General features: G+C 42.0%; 1 protein-coding gene and 1 long non-coding RNA gene across 3 annotated transcripts; one reads left to right on the top strand and one right to left on the bottom strand.

Annotated features, from left to right (window-relative positions):
- The first annotated feature begins 5,790 nt into the window (after nt 1-5,790).
- On the top strand, nt 5,791-9,602 carry LOC110794050 (uncharacterized). 2 transcript variants are annotated; one of them, XR_002534885.2, is made up of 2 exons: nt 5,791-8,998; nt 9,126-9,602. It is a non-coding gene; the product is annotated as an uncharacterized lncRNA (long non-coding RNA). The 2 variants fall into 2 exon arrangements; XR_008921401.1 differs by having other exon boundaries at nt 5,791-9,035.
- An 11,893-nt stretch (nt 9,603-21,495) lies between these two features.
- Nucleotides 21,496-25,218, bottom strand: LOC110794049 (uncharacterized). The gene is made up of 5 exons (XM_056829877.1): nt 24,832-25,218; nt 24,383-24,718; nt 23,883-24,232; nt 23,429-23,711; nt 21,496-21,564 (listed from the first exon to the last, which is right to left on the bottom strand). Exons 1-5 carry the CDS (start codon nt 25,216-25,218, stop codon nt 21,496-21,498), a joined length of 1,425 nt encoding a protein of 474 aa, XP_056685855.1.
- Nucleotides 25,219-25,847: the final 629 nt, after the last annotated feature.

Raw genomic sequence — 25,847 nt, 5'->3', positions numbered from 1 at the left:
GTATATGATTAAATTCCTATTCCTAAAAGGATAAATTAATTAATTAGAGTTCTTGTAGGATTCTAAGTTTAATTAATTTGTGTCCTACTAGGATTCCAATTCCCTTTCCATAACTCTATAAATACGTGCCTAGGGTCACATATTTTCAGAGATTAATTCAAGTATTCAAAGTGAGTTTTGAGAGAAAAATTCAGCCATATTTCTTACCTAAGAGTGCCGAAAATTCTAGTACCTTAAGGGCGATTCTAGTTGTTCAATCTTAAGGCGGATCCGGACGTGCTGTGGACTATCTACGGAGGGACGACACTTGGAGTCCTAAAGACTTGTTCTTGTTCGGTTCGGGCGCAGCTAGGGAAGGCACGCAACAAAGAGTATGCATCTAAATTATGCTATATGATTATATGTAAATAATATGTATTCCTGGCTTAATGGTTGTTTCCGCATGATTTATGTATTGTCATATGTATCATAACCTAACAGGACGTCGAAGGCTTGTTGGAGGTGTGGGATGTGATCTGAGGTTTTTTGGATTTTACCAACATATCGTCGATATAGACTCCCATCGTGTCACCTAGCTGTTTTCTGAACATTTTGTTGACTAGGCGTGGATAGGTGGCACCAGCATTCCATAAGCCGAATGACATGACTTTGTAATAGTAGGTTCCTCGTTCCGTGATGAAGGTGGTCTTCTCCTGATCATCCGGGTGCATCAGAATCTAGTTGTATCCACTGAATGCATCCACAAATGTGAGCATTTCATGCCCTGCAGTAGCATCAACCATGGCGTCGATGTGGGGTAAGGGAAATGAGTCTTTGGGGCATGCTTTGTTGATGTCAGTGAAGTCTATACAAACACGCCATTTCCCGTTCTTCTTTCTTACTATCACGACATTGGCCAGCCAGTCTGGATATTTGACTTCTCTAACCTTTCCGGTGTCTAATAGTTGTTGAACCTCGTCGTTGATGATTTTGTTGCGTTCTGGAGCGAACTTCCGTCGTTTCTGCTTGACGGACTTGTGATGCGGATCAACACTTAGTTTGTGAGTGATAACGTCGGGGCTGATACCTTGCATATCTTCATGGGACCATGTGGAAACAATCTGCGTTGGCTTTGAGAAATGTGATAAGTTCCGACCTGATGTCGTCAGGTACGTCACATCCAATGAAGACGAATTGTTCTGGCTTTGCAGGATCTAAGATGACTTCATCAAGCTGCTCGAATTTGGGCTCTTTGTAGCCTGCTGGGTCGGAACTGGACTATAGTTGCTATAAGGAGGATTTATTGGTGGCTGAGGGCTTTAAAGCTGCCTTGTAACATTCTATGGATTCTTGCTGATCCACTTTGATTTCTTGAACCCCCCATCGAGTTGGGAATTTGATGGTTTGATGGTATGTCGATGGGATGGCCTTCATATCGTGAATCCAAGGCCTGCCCAAGATAATGTTGTAAGACGAAGGGCAATCAATAACACAAAACTTTACCTGTTGGTTGATCCCTAGGGCGTAAACAGGTAGGGTGACTTCTCCAAAGGTAGTCTTCGCCTCGCCGCTGAATCCTATCAACACAGTGGATTTTTTGACGACATCTGTATCTGGGTTGAGCCCCATCTTCTTGAGGGCGTCGAGCATCATAACGTTGGTGGAGCTACCGTTGTCGATTAGGACTCGTTTGATCATGCAGTTCCCAACAGGGATGGATATTACCAGAGATGTCCCCTGCGTCAGATTCATCAAAAGATATAGGGGTTAGATACTTTGCGGCAACGGCTCGGGCTGGTCCGTCTATCTCATTTTCTCGAGCGTGCCTCTTCGCTGCAGAATAAGTCAAACCACAAACATCAGAACCTCCAGCAATAAAATTTACAGTTTTAGTATGAGGAGGGGGTGGAGGAGGTCGAGAAGGGGAGTTGGAGTTGTCTTTGTTGACGACGCCACGAGCTTTGTCTGACATAACGTCCTTGAGGTATCCGTTCTTCAGCAAGTAGGCCACTTCTCTTCTTAATGCCACACACTCGTTGTTGGTGTGACCGATGTCGGCATGGAAATCACACCATTTTGAGGGATCCTTTTTTGATTTGGATTTACTGGGTTTCAGTGGCCACTGCACTGCTTTCCCCATCTTCATCAGACCTACAGTGTCTACACAAAAAGAATATTCGTTAATCTTTGGGGGCAGGTCTGGACTATTCTTCCAGTCGGAGTCGTCGTCTTCTTCCACCATTGTTACATGTTGAGGTCGGGAATAAGGGGCAGGACGATAATTGCTTCTCTTAGGATATGGTAGTTGTCTGTCCGTCTTGGTGTAGTCGTTAGTTCCCTTCCTGGAGTAGAGAGTCTCTTCCAACCTGACCTGAGCCATTGCTTTGGCTTGGGCGTCCTCGAATGTCTTGCAGGGGTATTTGATCAGATCCCTCCATAGGTCGGTTTCGCCATACAATCCTTGCCTGAACGCTTCGATTGCTGTTGGGACGTCACACTCAGGTACAGTTACCTTCTCCTTGATGAACCGGGCTATGTAATCCTTCAGAGGTTCGTCTGGGCGTAGAACCACACGGTATAGGTCGCTTGTTTGCTTCTCCAAACACCTGCTGCTGGCGAACTGCTGATTGAACATGTTGTCGAGATGAGAAAAAGAAGTGATGCATCCGTTTGGTAGGCTGGTTAACCACTTCAAGGCGGGCCCAATCAATGTCTAACCAAACCCTTTGCAAAGACTAGCTTCCCTCATATGCTTGGGAACTGGGATTGTCATCATCCGCTGCTTGTAGGTCAAGATATGCTCTCTTGGGTCGGTCGTTCCGTCGTACATGGGCATATTGGGTGGGCTAAACCGCTTCGGGATGTCGAACCTTCCACCGTCGTTCTTTGCTGTTGCTCCTAATTTCGTCTGTAATTCTAGTCGCCTCTCTTTCACGAACCCTAGGTACCAATTTATCCTCTTTCTTTTCACTTTACTTATTTCCTTCCTAACTTTCCAATAAAATTCCTGCAAATATTAATATGCATGAATGCTATAAGTTGTCCACGAGGCTTGATGTATTGGGATATGCTCAATCGTTGATGCATAACGTGGTGGACGATGCTAGATTGACATATGATGTTGTAGTCGAAGCCAGGGCTTGTGGCGAGTTATCAAGATCCTTAACTTCCCCCTATGTCATTCTCTCCTCCAAAAACCAGCTGCTCTTGGAGTAATCGCTGCTCAAATTTCATTCCAAGAAATTTGTTGGTTTGTTTTTTTCTCCACTTTTTTTTCCTGAATGTGTGCTTTGAATTTTTGGTTTGACAATTTAACATTTTTTTTTATGTTTTTGATACATGGTTAATTGTTAATTTTCGTTGTTGTGTTTACATGATCTAGATTTTAATTTTAGGTATTTTATGTCGTATATTGATCTAGGAAGTGCAGCCCTTTCTACAATTAGGGAACTTACCGATCCTTATTTGAGCCTTTTTAGAAGATCATGTCTCTTGTTTTACTTACCATGGATGTTAATCCTCTTTTAATTTTCACTATTATCGACACTTTCAGGTCGATTCTCGGTACCGCCAAGGTCAATGATGGTGAGATTGATAGAGAAGAATTGTTATTCAGTTTTAAGGAATGAGGTTTGATTTTAATAATTGTCAATTTTCATTTGACTTTTGATGTGCTATGTTTCATATGAATACTTCATTGCTTTTCTTTTCATTGTGTTTTCCATTTCGTGTTGAAGTTTATAAGATAGAGTGTAATGAATAAGTGTAGGGGGAGGGTAGTGTAGGCAATGCATAATGAGTTGTTAGAATAAGCTTAGGGTAGTGTCATTTTATTTTGTTTAGTAGTGTCTAACCAGCCAAGTGTATGTGATTGTAGGCTTTGTAGCCCTAGTTTGATGATATCATCGCATCGAATTACAACCGACTATCACTCTTCCCCAATTTCTCATTTCTTCTTACTTTATGTTTTTCTGATAACCCATTATATAACAAGATTTATGGGGTCTGAAAGCCGAATTTAACTCTTCCCCAATTCTTCACTTCTTACTTTATGTTTTTCTGATAATCCATTATATAACAAGAGATATGGGGTGTGACAGGATTAACCTTTTTACCTTTTCTTTTAAGGCTTACATATATATGACTCCAAAACCTGTTGTATGTTCTGTGAAAAGAAGGATAAACTCTTTAGGCCTTAGGTTGCTCTTAAGCAGAAAACAAACATTTAATCTGAAATTACAAATCACACCTGTTGGGCTCACCGTATGGGTGGTTTGGACATAGGGTTTTCCTGTTAATAGGCTTTGACTGGAATATTTTATCCTTTCCCACAAGGACAGGCAGAGTGGATTGCCAAAGTTTTACACAGATTTATACACAAAACCAAACTGAACACATAAATCTTTTCACAACGAAAGACATATGCCACAACTAGAGTAATCCATGCTTCAACTTTGTAGAAAATAAAGGATATAAATACCTCTTACATGGAAGATACTCATGTTAGACTCAGAAGATTTCTTAAAGACCATACCAAAAACATTTCCTATTTCCTATTTGGCTAGCTAGATAAATCACGCACCAGTATGCCACATCCAACTCCCTCAAGTACAAAGAGAATGATCGAATGTTGTTCCTCACGAACCCCATGTCTCAACACTCAGTTGAAGATAGTTAGTTAGGGTAGAAGCTCCATAAACAGACTAAATGAAAGAGTGGAAATCATGTTGAAAACTGATGAGTGTATTGTTTAGCTTTTTGGGTGTTAATTGGGATAGAATCAAGCCTCTCGAAAACTTGAATATATCATTTACATTTTTTGTAATTCTCATATTGTCAATCAAATTCATCTTCTTCCCTAATGTTCTACAAATCATCTTATATTCTTATATATATAAATATATATAAACCTGAAATCGCTCGGTATTGAAAGATTACATGTTATAGACAATCTGTAGAAGAGGAAAAGTACAAAGGAGTATTGAATGATTACATGTTCTTAGACAATCACTTATCTTATAGAATGCACTTCTACTGTCACTCCACAGTCAAGGCGAGAGGCTATTGCAACTTATTTGCTCACTGAATAGAGTAATCATTCATCTTTGATTTTCTTGATTTTGTTTACTAGTTACATATGAGGGTAAAGAAAGTAAAGCAGCAATCAAATGCTTTTGTTGACTGCTTAACTTTGATTGATCCTTTGTATTTTGTTCCTTTATTTTTTTTGAATGGTTTGAATGTAACTTGTTCAAAACACTATTTTGTACATTCATCTATCTGTAGTTTGCCAAAATTTGTCTCGTTCGAGTTTATTTTCCTTACAATGAGAATGTTGATTACTTTTCTTGTTGTTTATATGAATAATGCTTTGGATTTGGTTGCACTCCAAAAAAAACAAGAAAAAATCTTTTATATTTAGTTGTAGTTGATGCATCTTTATTTAACATTTCGTGTAGATACTAAGAGTCTGTGACCGTGGAATTGTATTTTAATCGGTTATACTCTCTTAGCTTTATAATATCGGATTTTTCATGAAATGCCCTGAGGTTTGCGTTAATGCACCAAATACCCCTAATGTTTCCAGAATGCACCAAATACCCCTGAGGTTTAAAACAATAACACAAAATACCCTTAATGAGCATTTTCCGTCCATTCCGTTAAGTCTCCGTTATCGTGAATTTATTTTTTTGTCCTTACTCAACCATTATCTCTACTAATCCTAATATTAACCCTTAATTATATTATTTAAACCCCAAAAAAATTAACTACTATTTTTTTTTTTAAAAACCCAATTCCCTTTTCCTCTTTTCTTTGGATCTTCAACGGCAGCAGCACCATGGCTGCCCTTTTCTCTCCTCCTTTCCCTTGGCCTTCACTCTTAATTTCTCTCACATCCATGGAAGTTGTTCTTCATCTTCAAAATTCTAAAGCTTTTATAATCCTCTTCAGATTATTATTGATTGATGTTGTGATTTTGCCCCAATTCTTCTGAAATCAATTGAATTCAAATAATACCCAACTCTCCAAATCCCTCATGAACGATTTAATTGATATTACCCAATCACCAAAACCTGGTTTGTAGATTTGAAGGAGATGGTGGCTCTTGGGCGTTGGGGGTGGTGTCGATTCTTGGGTCACCGAATCCTTGGGGTGGTGTCGACTCTTGGGCAGCCGAACAAGAAGAAGGAGAGGACTTGAAAGTCACAGGTCTTCCCCAAATCACACCGGGAACAGAAATAGCAATGGAGGTGGAGATCGACGAGAAAGAGATCAAATCCGCCGGCGGAGAAGCTTTGACCGATGGGCGGCGAGGATTGCGTATTCACGGCTGGGAGATCGAGACTTCAAGAAGGAGAGAGAAAATCCAGCCACCGCGACCTCCGCCAGAACAAACACCTAGAGCTTATCGGAGAAGCCAATGTCAGAGAAACCAACGTCGTGGGTTCGATGATGATAGGAGACAGAAAAGATGAGATTTCGAGGGCTGATGAGGTTGATAATTGGGCCTCTATGAAGAAGCAATTTCAATGGTGAATAGTGGAAGAGGGTAGCGGTGGTGGTGATGGTGGGGGTGATTCTCATATAATGGTAATGGTGAAGAAGAGGAGAGAGACTTCCATGGGAAGAGGAAAGAATAAAGAAAAAGAAAGAGAAAGGAAGAGAAGAAAGAAAAGGGAAATAGAAAAAAAAAATTAGAGTTAAGTTAACGGAAAAATTAACAGAATAGACGGAAAACAGTCAATAAGGGTATTTGATGATATTGTTTTAAACCTCGGGGGTATTTGGTGCATTCTGGAAACATTAGGGGTATTTGGTGCATTAACGCAAACCTCAGGGGCATTTGATGAAAAATCCGTTATAATATTGTTAGGAATTCGTAAATGTTACCCGATTATATCAAAATTCTCTTTTTCTGAAAGGAAATATGTTTATAATCACCTCAAGTTGCTTGTTTTTACCGTCTCTTTTTGGGATTCAAAAATCTACTTCTATTTGATCTATGCACATGATAAAACAATCTAGGATTTGTAGATGGGATTCAAAAATCTACTTCTATTTGATCTATGCACATGATAAAACAATCTAGGATTTGTAGATATAATCACAGAGTTGCTATTGTTTTGTGCGTGTTCTTGATATACAAATTCTAACTAAAGCTAGAAAAAAACATAACTCGTTTCAAATTACAAAACCAACACCAATCAGTTTAACTGACTTCCCTCCATATATCTCTGCTAAGTATATTCTTTATATTATATGACCACATGTTTTCTCATTGATCCATGCTTTGGCTTGCCCTTGGACTGGCTTTACTAAACAGTTTTGGGCCTTCATTATTCCTATCATTACTGGAAGCAAAAGGTGGAAGATTTTTCATTCCAGAGGAAAGTGAAGAGAAAGTACGTTCAGTGAGCCCAATGGTAGACAATCTCAGATGTAATAATTTCAAAGAAAAATGTAAATGGTGAGAATGAACACGTATGTTGATATATGTTTCATTATTGTTTGTATGTATGATATATATTTTATTCTTGTCTGTTCTTTTGTGGTTTCTAATAGTGTGTTTCACTTAAACCCAGTAGTCATTAACTCGTCAAGTCACTCTCTTTCTTTCCTCTATCTGGGCTTAGCCAACTTTTAGATAAAATATCCGTCCAGATTTTGAATGAATGGCTTATACTTATAGTACTTCTTTGCTATTGACCCGGACGGAGGTGAGATTATTTGTTTGTATTTGAGAGGCAGGGTATCAGATCAGCATCTTTGTGAGTAATTCAGTTCTGAATTTTCTACTTCGGAAGCTATCGGCTGCATGCAAGCATATAGTGGTATGTACACACCCTCGGCCACTAGCTCTAGCTAGAGTAATCCAGTGTTGAAGCTACTTTAAGTGTTTAACAACAGCAGCAAGCATAAGATGTTAAAAGTAGAGCTAGTACACCTTCGAAGGAGCATTGAAAAAATCAGCTAAGTCTCTCATTTCTTAATTTGTGTTTTACATTGAGGAAACTGAAAATGCTTGGCTGGTTGTGTTACAATGTTCATCTGGTTTCGTGAATTATATGCTGGAATTAATATATTGAATACAGGTTTAAAAATGCAACATATTTATATCTAGAAATTCCATATAATAGATGTTATCATGTTGTTTCTTTCCCTTTTACTCCTTTTGTTTACTGTTGTAGCAGCATGTTAACTCTGTTTAAGTTTATTAAATTAGATATTATAGAGAAGTTTTGAATGGAAGGGCCTGGATTTTAGCCAATAGTAGCAGATAGTATGTTAATCATGGTCCAATAATAAAAATGGTTGAATTTGTTAATTGAATCATTTAATGCCATCCATAAGGAGAATGGTTTATCACTGTCGTATAATGCGTTTTTCATTGCCGCATTGGTTGCTTGTCTAATTCCACCAAAGAATCACATGTCTGTAGTTGAAGGTTAGCAAGACCTCCACTTAACCGTTGATGGCCACTGTCTAAGCTCATCCATACTAATTACCTATTCCTAGCTATGTGCTGACAGTTGACCTCCACTAAACTCCTAATGGCCACTGTCTATGCCCAGAACCTCCGTATTACTTTAGAAGTATCCAGTTTTGTACTTAAGTTACTCAAGGGGAAAGGTATAGCCCCAAATTTTTATTCGTTGATTGTAATATTGATGTAATGTGGAAGACATTTTAATTTTATCTATATCTAGAGCTTACAACATTACCTTGGTAATCATCTTTTAGAACTGAATTTCCAGCTCCTAGTGCATTGCCTGTGTTCACAGTTTCAGGTTTTATAGAAAATGATGTCCTACCAACTTCCCTTGGATCAATCACCCAGTTCAGTTGTCCTTGCATTAGAATTTCTGGAATAGGATTTAAATGTTAGGTTTTCTTCAACAGGGTTAGACTATTTATTGTTAGTTGAGCTGTCAGATTAATTATCTGTATGATTTGATGTATGCCTGATTTCGAGTGTCAGGTTTGTAAGGTAACGGGGATCACAGCTCCTTTCTAAAAAGTAAGCCCCTTCTTCATCACCGTTAGGCCTCTCCACTGTAAAGTCCCTTTTCTTTCTTCGGTCAGTCATTCCCGTCAAGCAATCAAGCCACCTTGTCGGATCGTTTGAACCCGGGTCTTTTTTGCAGGAAAGAAAAACCCTGACCTCTAACTTCAAGTTCAATGAAAGCCTGTCAGCTCTCGTCATTTCAACTGGAGGTCCCTAGCTAGATAATTGTGATGTATTGTTACTTGTTAGACACTTTGATGATACCAAATTGCGAAGCTTTAAGGCGACGAAATGTTACCAAAAAAGCGTCTCTTATTGTTGTGTTATTTACCAAAAAACTATTTGGCATGTTAAATTTTCATTGCAGATTAATGATGATGCAAGCGATAATGGTGAAACTTAGATGAAGGGATAACAAGTTATCTTCAAGCTAAGCTATCATGGCGATAGGATTTACTCGCTTAATTAGTACTTAGTTAGGAAGTTGTTTTTCTTTAGTTTACTATGTTGATTAGTGTAGAACAAATGATGCTAGAAAGTTGTTTTTGTTTCAAAATATTACTTTTCTTTCAGTTCGAGTAGACAATGCAAATTAATGCTTGGATGATTCTTAGCACTTTTTATAAACTACATTGTCGCTAATTAACTAGTATAAATTAGATGACTTATGTTTTTTTATGATAATGTACGTAGTACATTAATATTTAAAGTTTTATTGTTCACTATATTTGATTTAATATATATTTTTGGAGATAAATGCAATAATGGTATTAGATTAATAACTAAATATGTTATTATTATGCAAAGGCCAATGGTTTGAAATTGTGACGCTTAGAAGAGTCTAAATTTATTTGGCGGTAAAAATATATTGACCTTCAGAAGGGTCTAGATTTGGTGGAGCGAAAATGTAAATACAAGAAATGACGGAGTGGAGGGTCGAAATATGCATTTGTGTTACGTGAAAGCGGAGTAAATATCGACTGAATAGGTGGTCGAAATATTTCGTTCACCTAAAGCGTCGATATATGGAAAACAATGACCATGAAAAGCGTCATAATTTGAGTAATTAGCGGCGCTTTAAAGCGTCTAAATATATCGACCGTGAAAATTTCGACGCTTTAGAGCGTCGATATTTGACAGAAAAAGCGTCGAAAAATGCCGTCTTTTCCAGTAGTTAGAACTCACTGATCGGAAGCATTGCTCCAGCTAGCTGTTTCGATCACTTGATCTCACTGAATTAATTGTTTCCAATTAAGATGAACCTTGGTATTAGACTAAATGCACCTTGGGTGAAGGACATATTTCCTTTAGAGCCTACCAGGCATTCTGTTGGAGGTATGGGCAGCCAGATGCCTTTCACGCCTCCCCCTAGTGCTTATTTCGGAGCAAGTAGCTCCCAGCCCTGGAGTGCAGAATCTTGGGCCCAATTGTTTGAGATGGAGCGGATGCGCCAGACCTATGATTTCGAGATGCAGCGCCGGTTTATGACGACTCCGCAGGCTTATCAGTATCCTCCCTATCAGCGAAGAATTCAGCGGCCTTCCAGTACCCTTCGTATTTTGGAGCAGGAGCCAGCTAGCCCTGGGACGGAGTTAGACTAGGATCTGGAGCGCTATATGAGCCGGAGCAGGAACAAGGAGCTTGTGATTGACATTGCGGCTGATGATGACTCGGACTGATCGTGCATGGTGTTGTGGGGTTTTTCAGGTAAGCTGATGACTTGGAGGTTTCCGGTAGCCTACGACACGATCTCCGTTCCGACCTGCAAAACAAGAATATTCCTCTCGGAATATTCTCTCCGATGCTTAAGTATGTATGTGTTTGTAGAGAGAGAAAGTAGAGAGAAGGCAGAGCAATTAATATATCTGGTTGTGTTGTGATTGTCACCCTTTTTCCTTGGGAATTGAGGCTTTGTATAGTACTAGGTTTAGGGGAGAATAACCTAGTATTCCCTCATATGATTGGCTGAGGCAGGAGGAGAGGACAAGTGTCCTTTCTCCTTTGCAGTTACTGGCCTATTAGGACACAAGTGGGCTTTTTGGGCTTTTGTGCCATCATAAGGTATTTACCAAGTAGGCCTTTTATGTATAGACATGAATACATACATTTATCCATATATGAATACAAATACGTATACTCTTTGTTTACTTAGATGAGTACGTACACTCCTGGTGATCTGAGTAGACGAAAGGTTGCTTACGGGGCATAATACGTTCCACGTGTCATATCTTTATTGGCACAAGATTGGATGGTAATTTTGCCCACAACATTTGCCCCTCAAGAAGGGCATTTCTGGAAACAATCTTTCAGATATCGCTTCTTGACTCTTGATATTCAGATACAGTTTTGGACAAGTGGTGAGATGGTGACAAGTGTCACTTTTCTCTTTTTTGCCCTTCTCTATATATAGGGGGAGGTAAATTCTCATTTTTACGTTTCATTTTCACAAAGCTCCAGACAGGCGATTTTCGGCGAAGATCAACCACCAGTAGGCGATTTCCGGCCACCGCCAGACTCACTTTGTTCTTCATCAGACTCAATCTGTTCTTCATCAGACTCAATCTGTTCTTCACTAATCTCTTCTCAGATCCTTTAAGGTTAGTTTTTTTAAGTATTTTACATGTTTTTTGTCATATGGTCGTCATTTATTATCTTCGTTGGTAAACGGGCGACACCTTAGTATTAGGTAAGGGTTCACTGGGCTAATGAGGCATTTAAGCCGCTCATCCTTTGTCTGGGCAGACGCCCAGTCACGTGTTTTTCTTCATTTTTAGTCACCCCTAAGCCGTGCTCTGTTCACTATGCAGAGAGCATGGAAAGAACTAAGCAGACGGCAGATCCTACTCGTCTGACGTTTGCGAGAGGGGCCGGCTACACCTCATATGGAGAGGTATTCTTCCATTGACCCGACAGTAGACGAGGAATATGTCGATCTCTTTCAAGAGATCGATGAATATGCCGAGGCTGAGGGGGATCAAACAGCAAGCTTGTCCAAGCATACAACGAGCCGGGCAGTCGGGGAGCTGAGCGTAGCTCTACTGCCTTTGGTTGCCGAGGAGCAGGAGGCTGCTCAAACAATAGTTAGGCCGAGGGGCCGGGAAGAAGCTCAGCTTCTTGCTTCGGAGATTCGTCCATACATTGGCTGGATGAGGTGGCTGGAGAAGAAAGGGGCCGAAATAAGAGACGGCCTCTGCGTCGGTGAGGGGTATCAGATGCGGGTACCAGTAGGTTTGGACTTAACGGACAGCCTGTTTGCCGGAGGAGAGTTTCCTGTTTATGCCGCCACCATTAAGCTTGGCATGAGGTTCCCTCCCCATCCATTTGTTGTGGAGGTGCTAGATGGGTTCAACATTGGGGTGGCTCAACTGACCCCGAATTCCTGGGCAGACATATTCGGCTATATTGCCAAATGCACGCTGAACAATGTGCAGCCGTCTTTTAATGCTTCCTTGCATCTGGTTTCTATCTCGTTCTCCTAAGGCCGCCGAGGGGTGGTTCAACCTAAGCAGCCGAGGCACCTACCAAACTGTGGTGGGTAAGCTCAACAAATGGCACAAGTGGAGGAAGAGATGGGTCGTGTTTCATACTGAGGACGAGGAGATGTATGATAGAATGAGTCGTTGGAGTTGCACAACAAATTATTGTTGGAAATTCTCATTGGGAAACACAAAGGAAAAAAGGGTGAGTGAAAATTCAAGAGTCCCACATTGGAAAAACTCTTCATATTCCTCTTGTTTATTAATTGGGGAATGAGTGTAACTCTTGTTTAAGAAAGTGTGAGAATGGTATGGGTGGACACATCACACACAAGCGCGCGCGCGCCGGGCCGGCCGTGGGCCGCGGGCCGTGGGCCGTGGGCCGTGGGCCTTGGGCCTTGGGCCTTGGGCCTTGGTACTTGGTACTTGGTACTTGGTACTTGGTACTTGGTACTTGGGCTCTTGGGAATGCGGTTCGCGGGCGTGGGGTGGGTTTTGTGGGTCAACCCTGTTCTTTTTGGTAACTGGACCGGTTTGCGCAAGTCACTGTTACGGGAATCTGTATTGATTACGTAACCGTTGGATTAAATGCCATTAATTACGTCCGTTACTATGATCAATGTTTTTGACCGTTACTATTTAAATCAGAGTTTCAGTTCCCTTCTCACAGAAAATCATACACACAAAATACGAAAACACATTCTTACTCTCACACAAAATTGCTCTCGGTTTTGGGCATACGTTCTGACTCCATCCGGCTTTGTGAGTGCACACAACGTCGGAGTTGCGCTAATCCTGGAGGGCGACCGCATTCTGTTCTACTGCACCGGGAGGTAGCGCGGAATCGTCTTTTAGGACAGTGGGTGTCCACGACGCAACAATTGTTCTTCGTTCAGTTCATCGAATCAGATAAGTTTGTTCTAATTTTCGCTTTAATCGCTACAATCTAAAAGACGATTATTATGGCTTTGACTTCCAAATTCATGATTCCTGATATGTCTAAGTTAGAACCTCTTGATGGCAAGAATTATAAACGTTGGGCTGTTAGGATGCGATTCTATTTAGAACAAATTGAGATTGCTTATGTGCTTGATGATGTTGTCGAACCTGATGATGAAACTGAATTGCATGCTTTTGAGTTGAAATTTGCTAAAGATGATAGGACATGTAAGGGCATGTTGCTGCATCATATGTCGAATACTTTGCTTGATATCTATATGGGGTTTAATCATGCTAGGGATATTTGGGATGCATTAGAAAAGAAATATGGAACTGATGATGCTGGTACTAAGCGTTATTGTGTCAGTAAGTGGTTAGCTTTTCAAGTCCAAGATGATAAACCAATTATTGATCAGATTCATGCTTATGAAAATATTTGCATTGCTATGGCTGCCGAGGGTTTGAGTATTTGTGATATTACCCTTGCTATAGTTTTAATTGAGAAACTCCCACCCTCTTGGAAAGATTTTCGTAATCAGTTAATGCATAAGAAAAAGGACCTTACCTTAGAGGAGCTTGTAGGTCACCTGAAAATTGAGGAGGAAAATCGTATTAAGGATAAGGGTCAATCTGTGTTTTCCGGGTCTGCTAAGGCTAACCTTGTAGAACCTAAGCCTCATGCATATTCTGAAAAGTTTAAGGGAAAGGGAAGTCCTTTCAAGCCTCAAGGGAAACCAATGAAGTATAAGTTCAAGGGCAAGTGTTTTGAATGTGGGAAAACTGGTCACAAGTCTGTAGATTGCAGATCCAAGAAGAAGTCGGATCAGAACCAAGCCAACCTTGCTGAAGCTAATGAAGTTTCTAATCCTAACCATTTTGTTGCTGTTGTTTCAGAAGCTAACTTGACAGGTAATGTTGCTGAATGGATCGTTGATACTGGAGCAACGAGACATATCTGCACCAACAAAGACATGTTCACTACCTACGAAAAAACTGATGGTGAAAATGTCTTCATGGGTAATTCAGCTTCTGCAACTGTTCAAGGCAAAGGGAAGATCGTTCTCACTCTTACCTCTGGAAAACTTATTACTCTTACCAATGTGTTGCATGTTCCAGAAATGCGTAGGAACCTGATTTCTGGTAGCTTGCTAATTAAGGCTGGATTGAAGCTTTCATTTGATTCTGATAGGCTTGTTATTACTCATAATGGGGAGTTTGTGGGAAAGGGTTTCTGTAATGGGGGTTTATTTACTCTTGATGTCAAACTTGAAATTATGAATAAGAATGCTAGTACTTCTTCTGTTTATATTGCTGAGTCTATTGATTTATGGCATGCAAGGTTGGGTCATCTTAACATTGCTTCAATTAAAAGGCTTAAACAACTTAACTTGATTCCCAGTTTTTCTAAAACTGATTTTGCAAAATGTGAAGTATGTGTTGAGGCCAAGTTTGCAAAGAAGCCATTTAAATCAATAGATAGACACACTAAAGTACTAGAGCTTGTTCATAGTGACTTGGGGGATTTTAAAAATTATGAGAGCAGGGGTGGTAAAAGGTATTATATTACTTTTGTTGATGACTGCTCAAGATTCACCATGGTTTATCTTCTCAGGTCAAAAGATGAGGCTGAGGAAATGTTCCTCAAATACAAGGCCGAAGTGGAGAACCAACTTGATAGGAAGATCAAGAGACTTAGGAGTGATAGGGGTGGTGAATATGACCCTAACACTCTTAAGGCATTTTGTGAGCAGAATGGGATCATTCATGAGACAACGGCTCTCTACACACCCGAGCAGAACGGGATTGCTGAAAGGAAGAACAGAACATTGAAGAACATGATGAATTCTATGCTTATTAGTTCTGGGTTTTCTGATAACATGTGGGGGGAAGCTATATTATCTGCTTGTCATGTTTTAAACAGGGTACCTCACAAGAAGCTAGACAAGACTCCATACGAAATATGGAAGGGTCGTGCACCTAACCTAAGTTATTTGAAAGTGTGGGGGTGTCTAGCAAAGGTGGCTATACCCAGCTTCAAAAGGGACAAGATTGGTCCTAAAACGGTTGATTGTATTTTTATTGGTTATGCTTACCAAAGTGCTGCATATCGTTTTCTTGTTAAAGGTGCTAACAATTCTTATGCAGGTGGTAACATCATTGAGGCAAGAGATGCCGAGTTTTTTGAAACAGTATTTCCTTTGAAAATATCTTGTATCAATGATGTGCCTTCTTCTAGCACTTCTTCTAGTATGCCTGTTGTTGCTCCTCCCACCTCTGATGTGAATTCTGAATTGGAGCCAAGGAGGAGCAAGAGGGCAAGAAAGGAAACCAGTTATGGTGATGATTTTATTACTGCTTTCTTAACTGACCCTTACTTGATTGATGATGACTTTGTTTATGTCTTTATTTTGGAAGATGATCCTAGGACCTATGAAGAGGCTATGAAATCTGTTGATGCAGTGTTTTGGAAAGAGGCAATAGATAGTGAACTTCAGTCAATCCTAAGTAACAATACTTGGGAGTTGGTTGATCTGCCTAGGGGTTGCAAGCCCATTACTTGTAAATGGATCTTTAGGAAAAAATTGAAATCCACTGGATCCATTGACAAGTATAAGGCTAGAATTGTGGTAAGGGGATTCACCCAAAGGCATGGTATTGATTATTTTGATACTTATTCTCCTGTCACTAAAATTGCTACTATTAGAACTTTGATTGCTCTTGCTTGCATTCATGATCTTGTTGTGCATCAAATGGATGTTAAAACTGCATTTTTAAATGGTGATTTGGATGAGGAAATTTACATGGTTCAACCGGAAGGGTTTGTTGTTCCTGGTCAAGAGAATAAGGTTTGTAAATTAGTCAAGTCCTTGTATGGGCTTAAGCAAGCTCCAAAGCAATGGCATGACAAATTTGACAAGACTATGACAGGTAATGGGTTCCATGTAAATGAAGGTGATTCTTGTGTTTACTCTAAGCATGATTCTGATGGTTGTGTGATTATTTGTCTTTATGTGGATGATATGTTAATTTTTGGGACTAATTTGGATCGAGTAAATGAGACAAAAAGTTTTCTAAGTTCTAAGTTTGAAATGAAAGATATGGGTGAGGCAGATGTGATTTTAGGAGTGAAAATCAAGAGAACTCCAAATGGCATTTGTCTTAGCCAAGCTCACTATGTTGAAAAGTTACTTAAAAAATTTAACTCTTTTGACGTCGATCCAGTTAGGACTCCCTATGATCCAAGCATCCACTTAAGGAAAAATAATGGTGATCCTGTTAGCCAATCTGAATATGCTAAGATTATTGGTAGTGTTATGTTTCTGATGAACTACACTAGACCTGACATTGCTTATTCTGTGAGTAGATTAAGCAGGTATACTCATAACCCAAGTCATGAACATTGGGATGCTTTGAAGAGATTGCTCAGGTACCTTAAGGGTACCATGGATTGGAGTTTGCACTACTCCAAGTTTCCAGGAGTTTTGGAAGGCTATTGTGATGCTAACTGGGTTTCTGGCAATGATGAAATTAACTCTACCAGTGGTTATGTTTTCACCCTAGGGGGTGGAGCTGTGTCTTGGAAATCTTGTAAACAATCTTGTACTGCTATGTCTACTATGGAATCTGAGTTTATTGCTCTTGAATTGGCAGGTCATGAGGCAGAATGGTTGAGAAATGTGCTTGCAGATATTCCGCTGTGGGGGAAGCCAGCTCCTTCAGTTGCACTTCATTGTGATTCGCAAGCGGCTATTGCTGTGGCAAACAACCATGCCTACAATGGGAAGAAAAGGCACATTCGTTTGAGGCACAAGGCCATCAAAGAATTGTTGTCAAGTGGGGTGATATCACTAGACTATGTAAAGTCTGAAATGAACATTGCGGATCCGTTGACGAAAGGCCTATGTAGAAAACTAGTTTTGGAAACATCGGAAGGGATGGGCCTGAAGCCCGTTGAATGAATTGTAAAATAATGAACTCCTACTCACAGAGTTCAAAGGACGACATTATTGTTATAATTCGGAAGCACAAAATTTTATTTTTTGTCCATCCCCTAGATGTTATAATGTGCTTGCTACAATAGGAAAGAGGTTGAGCATACGGCTCTTAATGAACCCATACCATATGTTTGGTGGTGTGAATGTAGCTCACACTTGATGGGATTCACCTACGTAGGTGTGGAAGTGTGGCCGCTTCCTATGAGAATTGCGATGTGGGCTATTCTCTAGAGCACCTATGAGCATATCCAGGTCGGACGTATGGCCAGTATAAGGCGTCACTTTATTCGCGGAGTCAGAATGTCATACATATTCAGTTGCGTGCTTTAAGTGACGGGTTTCTATCTCCCTATCAAGTTCAATACGAAAGTCACTTGGTAGGAAAGAGATCATAGCTTAAATGTCACTAAGTGTTAATTCAAGTCGAAAGACATTGACACCTATTCAATTGTTTTGTTTGCCCAAAACCAATATCCTTCTCCTTTCTTTTCTTTCTTTTCCGCATATTCGAACCTGTGGGGGATTGTTGGAAATTCTCATTGGGAAACACAAAGGAAAAAAGGGTGAGTGAAAATTCAAGAGTCCCACATTGGAAAAACTCTTCATATTCCTCTTGTTTATTAATTGGGGAATGAGTGTAACTCTTGTTTAAGAAAGTGTGAGAATGGTATGGGTGGACACATCACACACACGCGCGCGCGCGCCGGGCCGGGCGCGGGCTGCGGGCCGTGGGCCGTGGGCCTTGGGCCTTGGGCCTTGGGCCTTGGGCCTTGGTACTTGGTACTTGGTACTTGGTACTTGGTACTTGGGCTCTTGGGAATGCGGTTCGCGGGCGTGGGGTGGGTTTTGTGGGTCAACCCTGTTCTTTTTGGTAACTGGATCGGTTTGCGCAAGTCACTGTTACGGGAATCTGTATTGATTACGTAACCGTTGGATTAAATGCCATTAATTACGTCCGTTACTATGATCAATGTTTTTGACCGTTTTCTGGCTGTTGCAACATTCATTCCCTCAGCCGTTTTTGTCTGTTGCAATGCTTTCCTTCTAATTATTTAAATCAGAGTTTCAGTTCCCTTCTCACAGAAAATCATACACACAAAATACGAAAACACATTCTTACTCTCACACAAAATTGCTCTCGGTTTTGGGCATACGTTCTGACTCCATCCGGCTTTGTGAGTGCACACAACGTCGGAGTTGCGCTAATCCTGGAGGGCGACCGCATTCTGTTCTACTGCACCGGGAGGTAGCGCGGAATCGTCTTTTAGGACAGTGGGTGTCCAGGACGCAACAATTGTTCTTCGTTCAGTTCATCGAATCAGATAAGTTTGTTCTAATTTTCGCTTTAATCGCTACAATTATATGGAGCATGACGAGGCTCTCCCGCCCCTCACCGCGGACGAGTGGGATCACATAATGGTGTTGTTTAAGGCCAACACCTATCATCTAACTGCTGATAAGACATTTCATGTGCCGGCCGAGTGGTTGCCGCACAAAAGCCAGTTACGGGATGAAGCGTTTTTGGCTGCTGTGGGTTTAGGGTATTCTATGACCCAAGGTAGAATGTTAGGTTATATGTCGTCTGACTTTTGTTCCATTCTTTCTCTAACCATTACTTCTTTTTGTGTGCAGAAGAAGGAATGAGTAAGCTGTCTGAAGCAGATAAAGGCAAAGGCGATATGACCGACTGGATGGCCAACATCTACGAGGCCAAAATGAAGAAGGCCAAGGCCGTGTTGGAGGAGAAGGTAAGTAATAAAACTTTTGATCTCTTTCCACTTTGTTTTTTTTACAAGGTTCGAGTAAAGTACCCGCGTCTTTCGGGTGGACGAATCACTATGATAAATTATGGTTTGTGCTTGCTGAAGTACGCTTCATCATACATTAATGACGAGCGTTAATTTTTAGTGACAAGCCATTACTTTGAGTGGCTTGTGATTAGTAAGATACGCCTCGTCCAAAATTAAGGACGAGCGTCTCTTTTGGTGACGAGCCACCTCTTTGAGAGTAGCTTGTGATCACAAAGATACGCCTCGTCACTAATGTTTGGACGAGCGTCTCTTTTGGTGACGAGCCGCTTCTTTGAGAGTGTCTTGTGATCACAAAGATACGCCTCGTCACTATTGTTTGAACGAGCGTCTCTTTTGGTGACGAGCCACTTCTTTGATAGTGTCTTGTGATCACAAAGATACGCCTCGTAACTAATGTTTGGACGAGCGTCTCTTTGGGTGACGAGCCACTTCTTTGAGAGTGTCTTGTGATCACAAAGATACGCCTCGTCACTTATGTTTGGACGAGCGTCTCTTTTGGTGACGAGCCACTTCTTTGAGAATGTCTTGTGATCATAAAGATACGCCTCATCACTATTTTTTGAACGAGCGTCTCTTTTGGTGACGAGCCACTTCTTTGAGCTTGGCTTGTGATCACAAAGATACGCCTCGTCATTAAGTTTGGACGAGCCACTTCTTTTGAGAGTGGCTTGTAATCACAAAGATACGCCTCGTCACTAATTTTTGGACGAGCGTCTCTTTTGGTGACGAGCCACTTCTTTGAGAGTGGCTTGTGATCACAAAGATGCTCCTCGTCATTAATTTTAGACGAGCGTCGCTTTTGGTGACGAGCTACTTCTTTGAGAGTGGCTTGTGATCACAAAGATGTTCCTCGTCATTAATTTTAGACGAGCGTCACTTTTGGTGACAAGCCACTTCTTTTAGAGTGGCTTGTGATCACAAATATGTTCCTCGTCATTAATTTTAGACGAGCGTCGCTTTTGGTGCCGAGCCACTTCTTTGAGAGTGGCTTGTGATCACAAAGTTACGCCTCGTCATTAATTTTTGACGAGCGTCTATTTTGGTTACGTGCCCCTACTTTGAGAGTGGCTTGTGGTCTATCAATTTTCTGACTTTGCTTTGTATTCTTTGTTAGCAAGCGAAGGATGCGGCCAAGGCGGCGGCGAGGGCGAAAGGGACCACTCTTTCGCAGCTGAAGAAGAGGCCGATGCCGGCTGACTGAGACCCCAAGCAGCTTTAAGAAGCCACGGTCCAGACCCCGTCGTCTAGCAAAGAAGGAGGAATCACAAGCCGTCGAGGGTGGTCACCCTGTTGAGGACGAGAAAGCAGTGGATAAGCCTTCCTCGGTTGTGGACTTGGTGTCCGAATCGAAGTCGGGGGGGCACTAAATTGAGCCGGCGGATCCTTTAGCTGGAATTCCGGCTAACGTCCGTTCACAAATCCCCGCGGAGGTGGCCCGCCAAGCTAGGTCATCGGCTGGTAAGTTTTACTCGAACGTCGTACAGACGTATCGAGCCTTATCTGGCAGTTCTTCTAACTCTCCGCGTCATCCTAAGGCCATTGTTTTTCCTATAGCTAAAGAAGACAAAGGGAAGGAAGCAGCTCTGGCAGAGGACGAGAATATCCCTGCTACTCCTCACTATTCGTCAAGGGAAAGGGCGGCTATTGGTGCCATCCAAGCCAGCTTACTTGACGTGAGTTTGTGTCTATCGATTGGTTTATATATATGTAAATGTTTTTTTGGCAGTTTACTAACATATAAATCTTTTATAGTTGTTCTGCCGCATGGAACTTTGCAAAAGTTGGAAGACCAACACGGCTGAGGAGCTCAAAGCTCAGGTGGATGAGTCCGTTCATCATGGTGATTATGCTTTCAAGTCACTTGAAGAGGTTCGCTTGGAAATGCACACGACCATAGATCGTCAGGCGAAGGAGGTGGCGTCATTAAGATCCGAGAAGGCCGAGCTGTTGAAAAAGATTTTGAAGCAGGACACGGACATAATGGAGATGGTAGAGGAAGGCAAGAAGTCCACGACAGAAATATTGACGCTCCAAGGCCAACTTCAAGAGTATCCTCAAATCAAGGAAGCAGCCGGCCAAGCTGAGTGACTTCAAGGAGAGCTGGAAACTGCTAGGTCGCAGGTTCACACCTTGAGAGAGCGTCTCCACGAGTCTTATGACCAAGGGGAGCAGGCTGTGAAGCATGCCGTCAAGCATGCCTGGGAGAACCACATGGAGGAGTATGACCTCGCGTGGTTTTAGTGGCATTTAGAGCATAGTGCTGCTGTGTTGGCTACTGAGCGTCTCGGTCAGCCGCCCCCGGAGTTTGTGCCTTCTAATGACGAGGACGATGCTGCCGCCCCCTGATTTGCTGCCTCCTGCTTTTATAAACAGTTCTATTTTTAGTGTTCTTATGCCTGAGGGCATAAACAATTTCAATTTCTTTGTTTTGTGCCGCTAGCGTGTGTACTATTGTGCCTGCTGAGAACACAACAATTTCATGTTTTGCTACTTTTTCACTCCTTACTATGGGCGTTGTTTTATGAATAGGGTTTCTTGTAGCTTTTTTATCCCGTGTTTAACTGTTTTTCGCACTTTGGTTTTTCTTATCAACGGTGCTTCCAATCAATAGGTATGGGCGTCACTTTTTGTGAAGAACATGTCTAGAGTGGAATTGGTTGACGCAACCTAATCAACAGGTATAACCTGCTTGTCAGATGAAGTTGGCGACCAAAGAATGAACGGCATGAAATGCTACCGCCTACAACCAATGTTGTGGTCGTCCCTTTCTTTGAAGAGCGTGTCTACGATGGAATGGATTGATGCAAGTCAATCAATAGGTATGGTTGCCGCTAGACAGGCTCGTCAAATGAAGTGGACAACCAAGGAATGGACACAAACAACCTTTTTTCCAAGGTCATTCTTGCCGCAGGCAACAAAGTATGCGCTAGGCAATTTTGTGGTCGTCACGTTCTTTGACGAGCGTGTCTACAATGAAATTGATTGACGCAAGTCAATCAATAGGTATGATTGCCGCTAGACAGGCTCGTCAAATGAAGTGGACGACCAAGGAATGGACACAAACAACCTTTATTCCAAGGTCATTCTTGTCGCAGGCAACTAAGTATGCGCTAGGCAATTTTATGGGCGTCACGTTCTTTGACGAGCGTGTCTACAATGATATTGATTGACGCAAGTCAATCAATAGGTATGATTGCCGCTAGACAGGCTCGTCAAATGAAGTGGCCGACCAAGGAATGGACACAAACAACCTTTGTTCCAAGGTCATTCTTGCCGCAGGGCTTTTGGGCAAACCACCTTTGTTCCAAGGTCATACGTGCCGCCGAACTTTTGGGCAGACAACCTTTGTTCCAAGGTCATACGTGCCGCCGAACTTTTGGGCAAACAACCTTTGTTCCAAGGTCATACTTGCCGCCGAACTTTTGGGCAAACAACCTTTGTTCCAAGGTCATACTTGCCGCAGGCAACTAATTATGCGGTATGTGAATTAGAGACTTATTATGCATGCTAGTGTGCCGCTAGGCGGTCAACAAGGTATAAACCTTGCTTTTGCATATAGGTTAGCCAGCGGCATGTTGTGCCGATGAGGTGAAAGTTGGATAGGTGATCAGCCTACACTTAGTGGTAATCTAGTCCACTTCTTAGGCTTTAAACAATTAGTCTTGTTATGAATAGGTGCTAATCTGGGCCACTTCTCATGCCTTCATTCAATTAGGCTTTGGTATGCATGTGTTGAATACTTTTGTATTCGACGTGTGAGTAATAAATAATATGAAACAAGTAGAGTAGTATTATTTATAACTTTGCAAGGAAAATTTAGCCGGTTACAAGAGTGATTACTACCTTATCAGGATCATTAGAGGTCTCCCCTTAAGCAACAGATCCTTCTATGTAAGACGAAGCTAGCACTTATCTAGAAGAAATATTCCTTGAGATTGTCGGCATTCCAAGTGCGCAGAATAGGTCGGCCTTGCATGTCTTGAATGCGTAAGTTCCATCCCTGACTTCATCATAGATCTCATAAGGTCCTTCCCAGGTAGGCGTCAACTTACCCTGCTCATTGGCTCGGCCTGTGGATTCCATTTTTCGTAGGACAAAATCTCCTACTTTGAGCACTCATTTAGAGACTTTCTTGTTGTATTCCCTCGTCAGTCTTATCTTGTATAATTGTTGTCTTAGTGCGGCATTTCCTCTAACCTCAGGCAAGAAATCCAAGGCCACCTTCATCATTTCCCAATTAGCATTCTCGTCGTATAGCATGACCCTCAAGGTAGGTTCAAACATCTCCATGGGTAGGACGGCCTCGGCCCCATAAGCTAGTAAAAAGGGGGTTTCGCCGGTGGAGTTCTTAGTCGTGGTACGGATCGACCATAAGACATTAGGCAACTCATCAGCCCACAGACCCTTGGCTTCGTCAAGCTTCTTTTTAATCCCTTCAGAGATTATTTTGTTGAACGCCTCAACCTGGCCATTGGCTAGGGGACGTCCTACAGAGGCAAAACAGCTGTGTATTCCATGGTCTACTAACCATTCTTTCAGCTTAGGCGTCTCAAACTGAGGCCCATGTTCAAAGACGATAGCCTGTGGAATTCCGAAACGAATCATGATATTTTTCCAAAAAAACGCTCTTACATCACTAGTTCTTATATTCTTGAGTGCTTCTGCCTCCACCTACTTAGTGAAGTAATCTACAACAACAATGACATAACGCTTCCCTCCAGGAGTGGCAGTATACGGGCCTAGAAGATCCATTCCCCACTTAGCAAAAGGAATTGGACTCGTGATGGGTGTCATAACTTGAGCCGGTCGATTTATTAGGTGAGCAAAGCGTTGACATTTGTCACACTTCTTGACCAATGAGATTGCATCATCCTTGAGGGTCGGCCAGTAATAGCCAGTTCGAAGTGCCTTTTCTGCCAAAGTTCTTCCCCCAATATGTGAGCTACATAGTCTCTGATGAAAGTCTTCTAGAATTTCTTGCCCCTTCTCAGGCGTCACACATCCCAACATAGGGCGGGAGTAGGCCTTTTTGTAAAGTGTGCCGTTTCACATTTCAAACCAGGTGCATTTTTTCTGATGTTTTGCCGCCTGGCTTGAGTCTTCTGGCAAGACTCCATTCATTTTGAAGTTAATTATATCATCCATCCATGTGGAGGTCCTGTCCAGAGTTGCTACTTCCACTTGCTCAACGCTTTTATGCTCCTTTAATTCCCAGAACACGTGACGAGGGGTATCACAGGATGCAGAACTGGCCGACTTTGATAATGCATCGGCTTGATTGTTTTCAGAGCGAGGGACTTGCCTTACTTCAAAGCTTTTCAGTTGCTCCACCTCTTGGTGGACGGCATGCATACACTTAATCATCATCGAATCCCTAGCCTCGTAGGTTCCATTGACTTGGCTCACAATCAGTTGAGAGTCAGATAGGGCTAAAATCTCCTCGGCGCCAGCCGCTTTACACATTTTAATGCCACAGAGCAAGGCCTCATACTCGGCCTCATTGTTGGACGCCTGAAAGTTAAACCGCATAGCATACCAAAAGTATCCCCTTCAGGTGATTGACAGATTATCCCAGCTCCACATTCGTTCTGCGTGGACGAACCGTCCATATACAGTGTCCACACTGTCTTGGTATTCTCGGCAAAGACAGACCTCGTCATTTCAACAATAAAATCTGCACAAGCTTGCCCCTTGACGACTTTTCTGGGTTCATAAGTGATATTGAAGGCATTCAGCTCGATAGCCCAATTCAGCATTCGGCCTGACGCCTCCAGCTTCGTGAAAGGTAGTTTAAGTGGTTGGTCAGTGTAGACCACTAACCTGTGGGCTAGGAAATAAGGACAAAACTTTTTGCTGGCCATGAACAAGGCTAAACCAAACTTTTCCACTGTTGGGTATCTAATTTCAGCATTTTGAAGTACATGACTGACAAAGTACACTGACATCTGTATTCCTTCCCTTTCTATCAGAAGAACGGTGCTCAGCGAGTGTTCAGATACAGCAAGATACATGTATAAAGTCTCTCCCTGCAAAGGGCTAACAAGACGAGGTAAGGTGTGTAAATGATCTTTTCATTTTACCAGTGCCGCCTCGGCTTCATCCGACCATTCAAACTTAGCCTTGTTTCTGATTGCTCTAAAAAAGTAGTGGCATTTGTCTCCAGCTCTGGAAAGGAATGCCAAGGCAGCCAGACAACCTGTAAGCCGCTGGACTTCTTTTACCGTCTTTGGTGAGACCCCAAGCAGCTTTAAGAAGCCACGGTCCAGACCCCGTCGTCTAGCAAAGAAGGAGAAATCACAAGCCGCCGAGGGTGGTCACCCTGTTGAGGACGAGAAAGCAGTGGATAAGCCTTCCTCGGTTGTGGACTTGGTGTCCGAATTGAAGTCGGGGGGGGCACTAAATTGAGCCGGCGGATCCTTTAGCTGGAATTCTGGCTAACGTCCGTTCACAAATCCCCGCGGAGGTGGCCCGCCGAGCTAGGTCATCGGGTGGTAAGTTTTACTCGAACGTCGTACAGACGTATCGAGCCTTATCTGGCAGTTCTTCTAACTCTCCGCGTCATCCTAAGGCCATTGTTTTTCCTATAGCTAAAGAAGACAAAGGGAAGGAAGCAGCTCTGGCAGAGGACGAGAATATCCCC

The sequence above is a fragment of the Spinacia oleracea genome, chromosome 5 (genome assembly GCF_020520425.1).
Source record: "Spinacia oleracea cultivar Varoflay chromosome 5, BTI_SOV_V1, whole genome shotgun sequence".
Taxonomy (NCBI): domain Eukaryota; kingdom Viridiplantae; phylum Streptophyta; class Magnoliopsida; order Caryophyllales; family Amaranthaceae; genus Spinacia; species Spinacia oleracea.
Note: the sequence above shows the minus strand (reverse complement) of the source record. Positions and strands in the feature narration are given on the sequence as shown.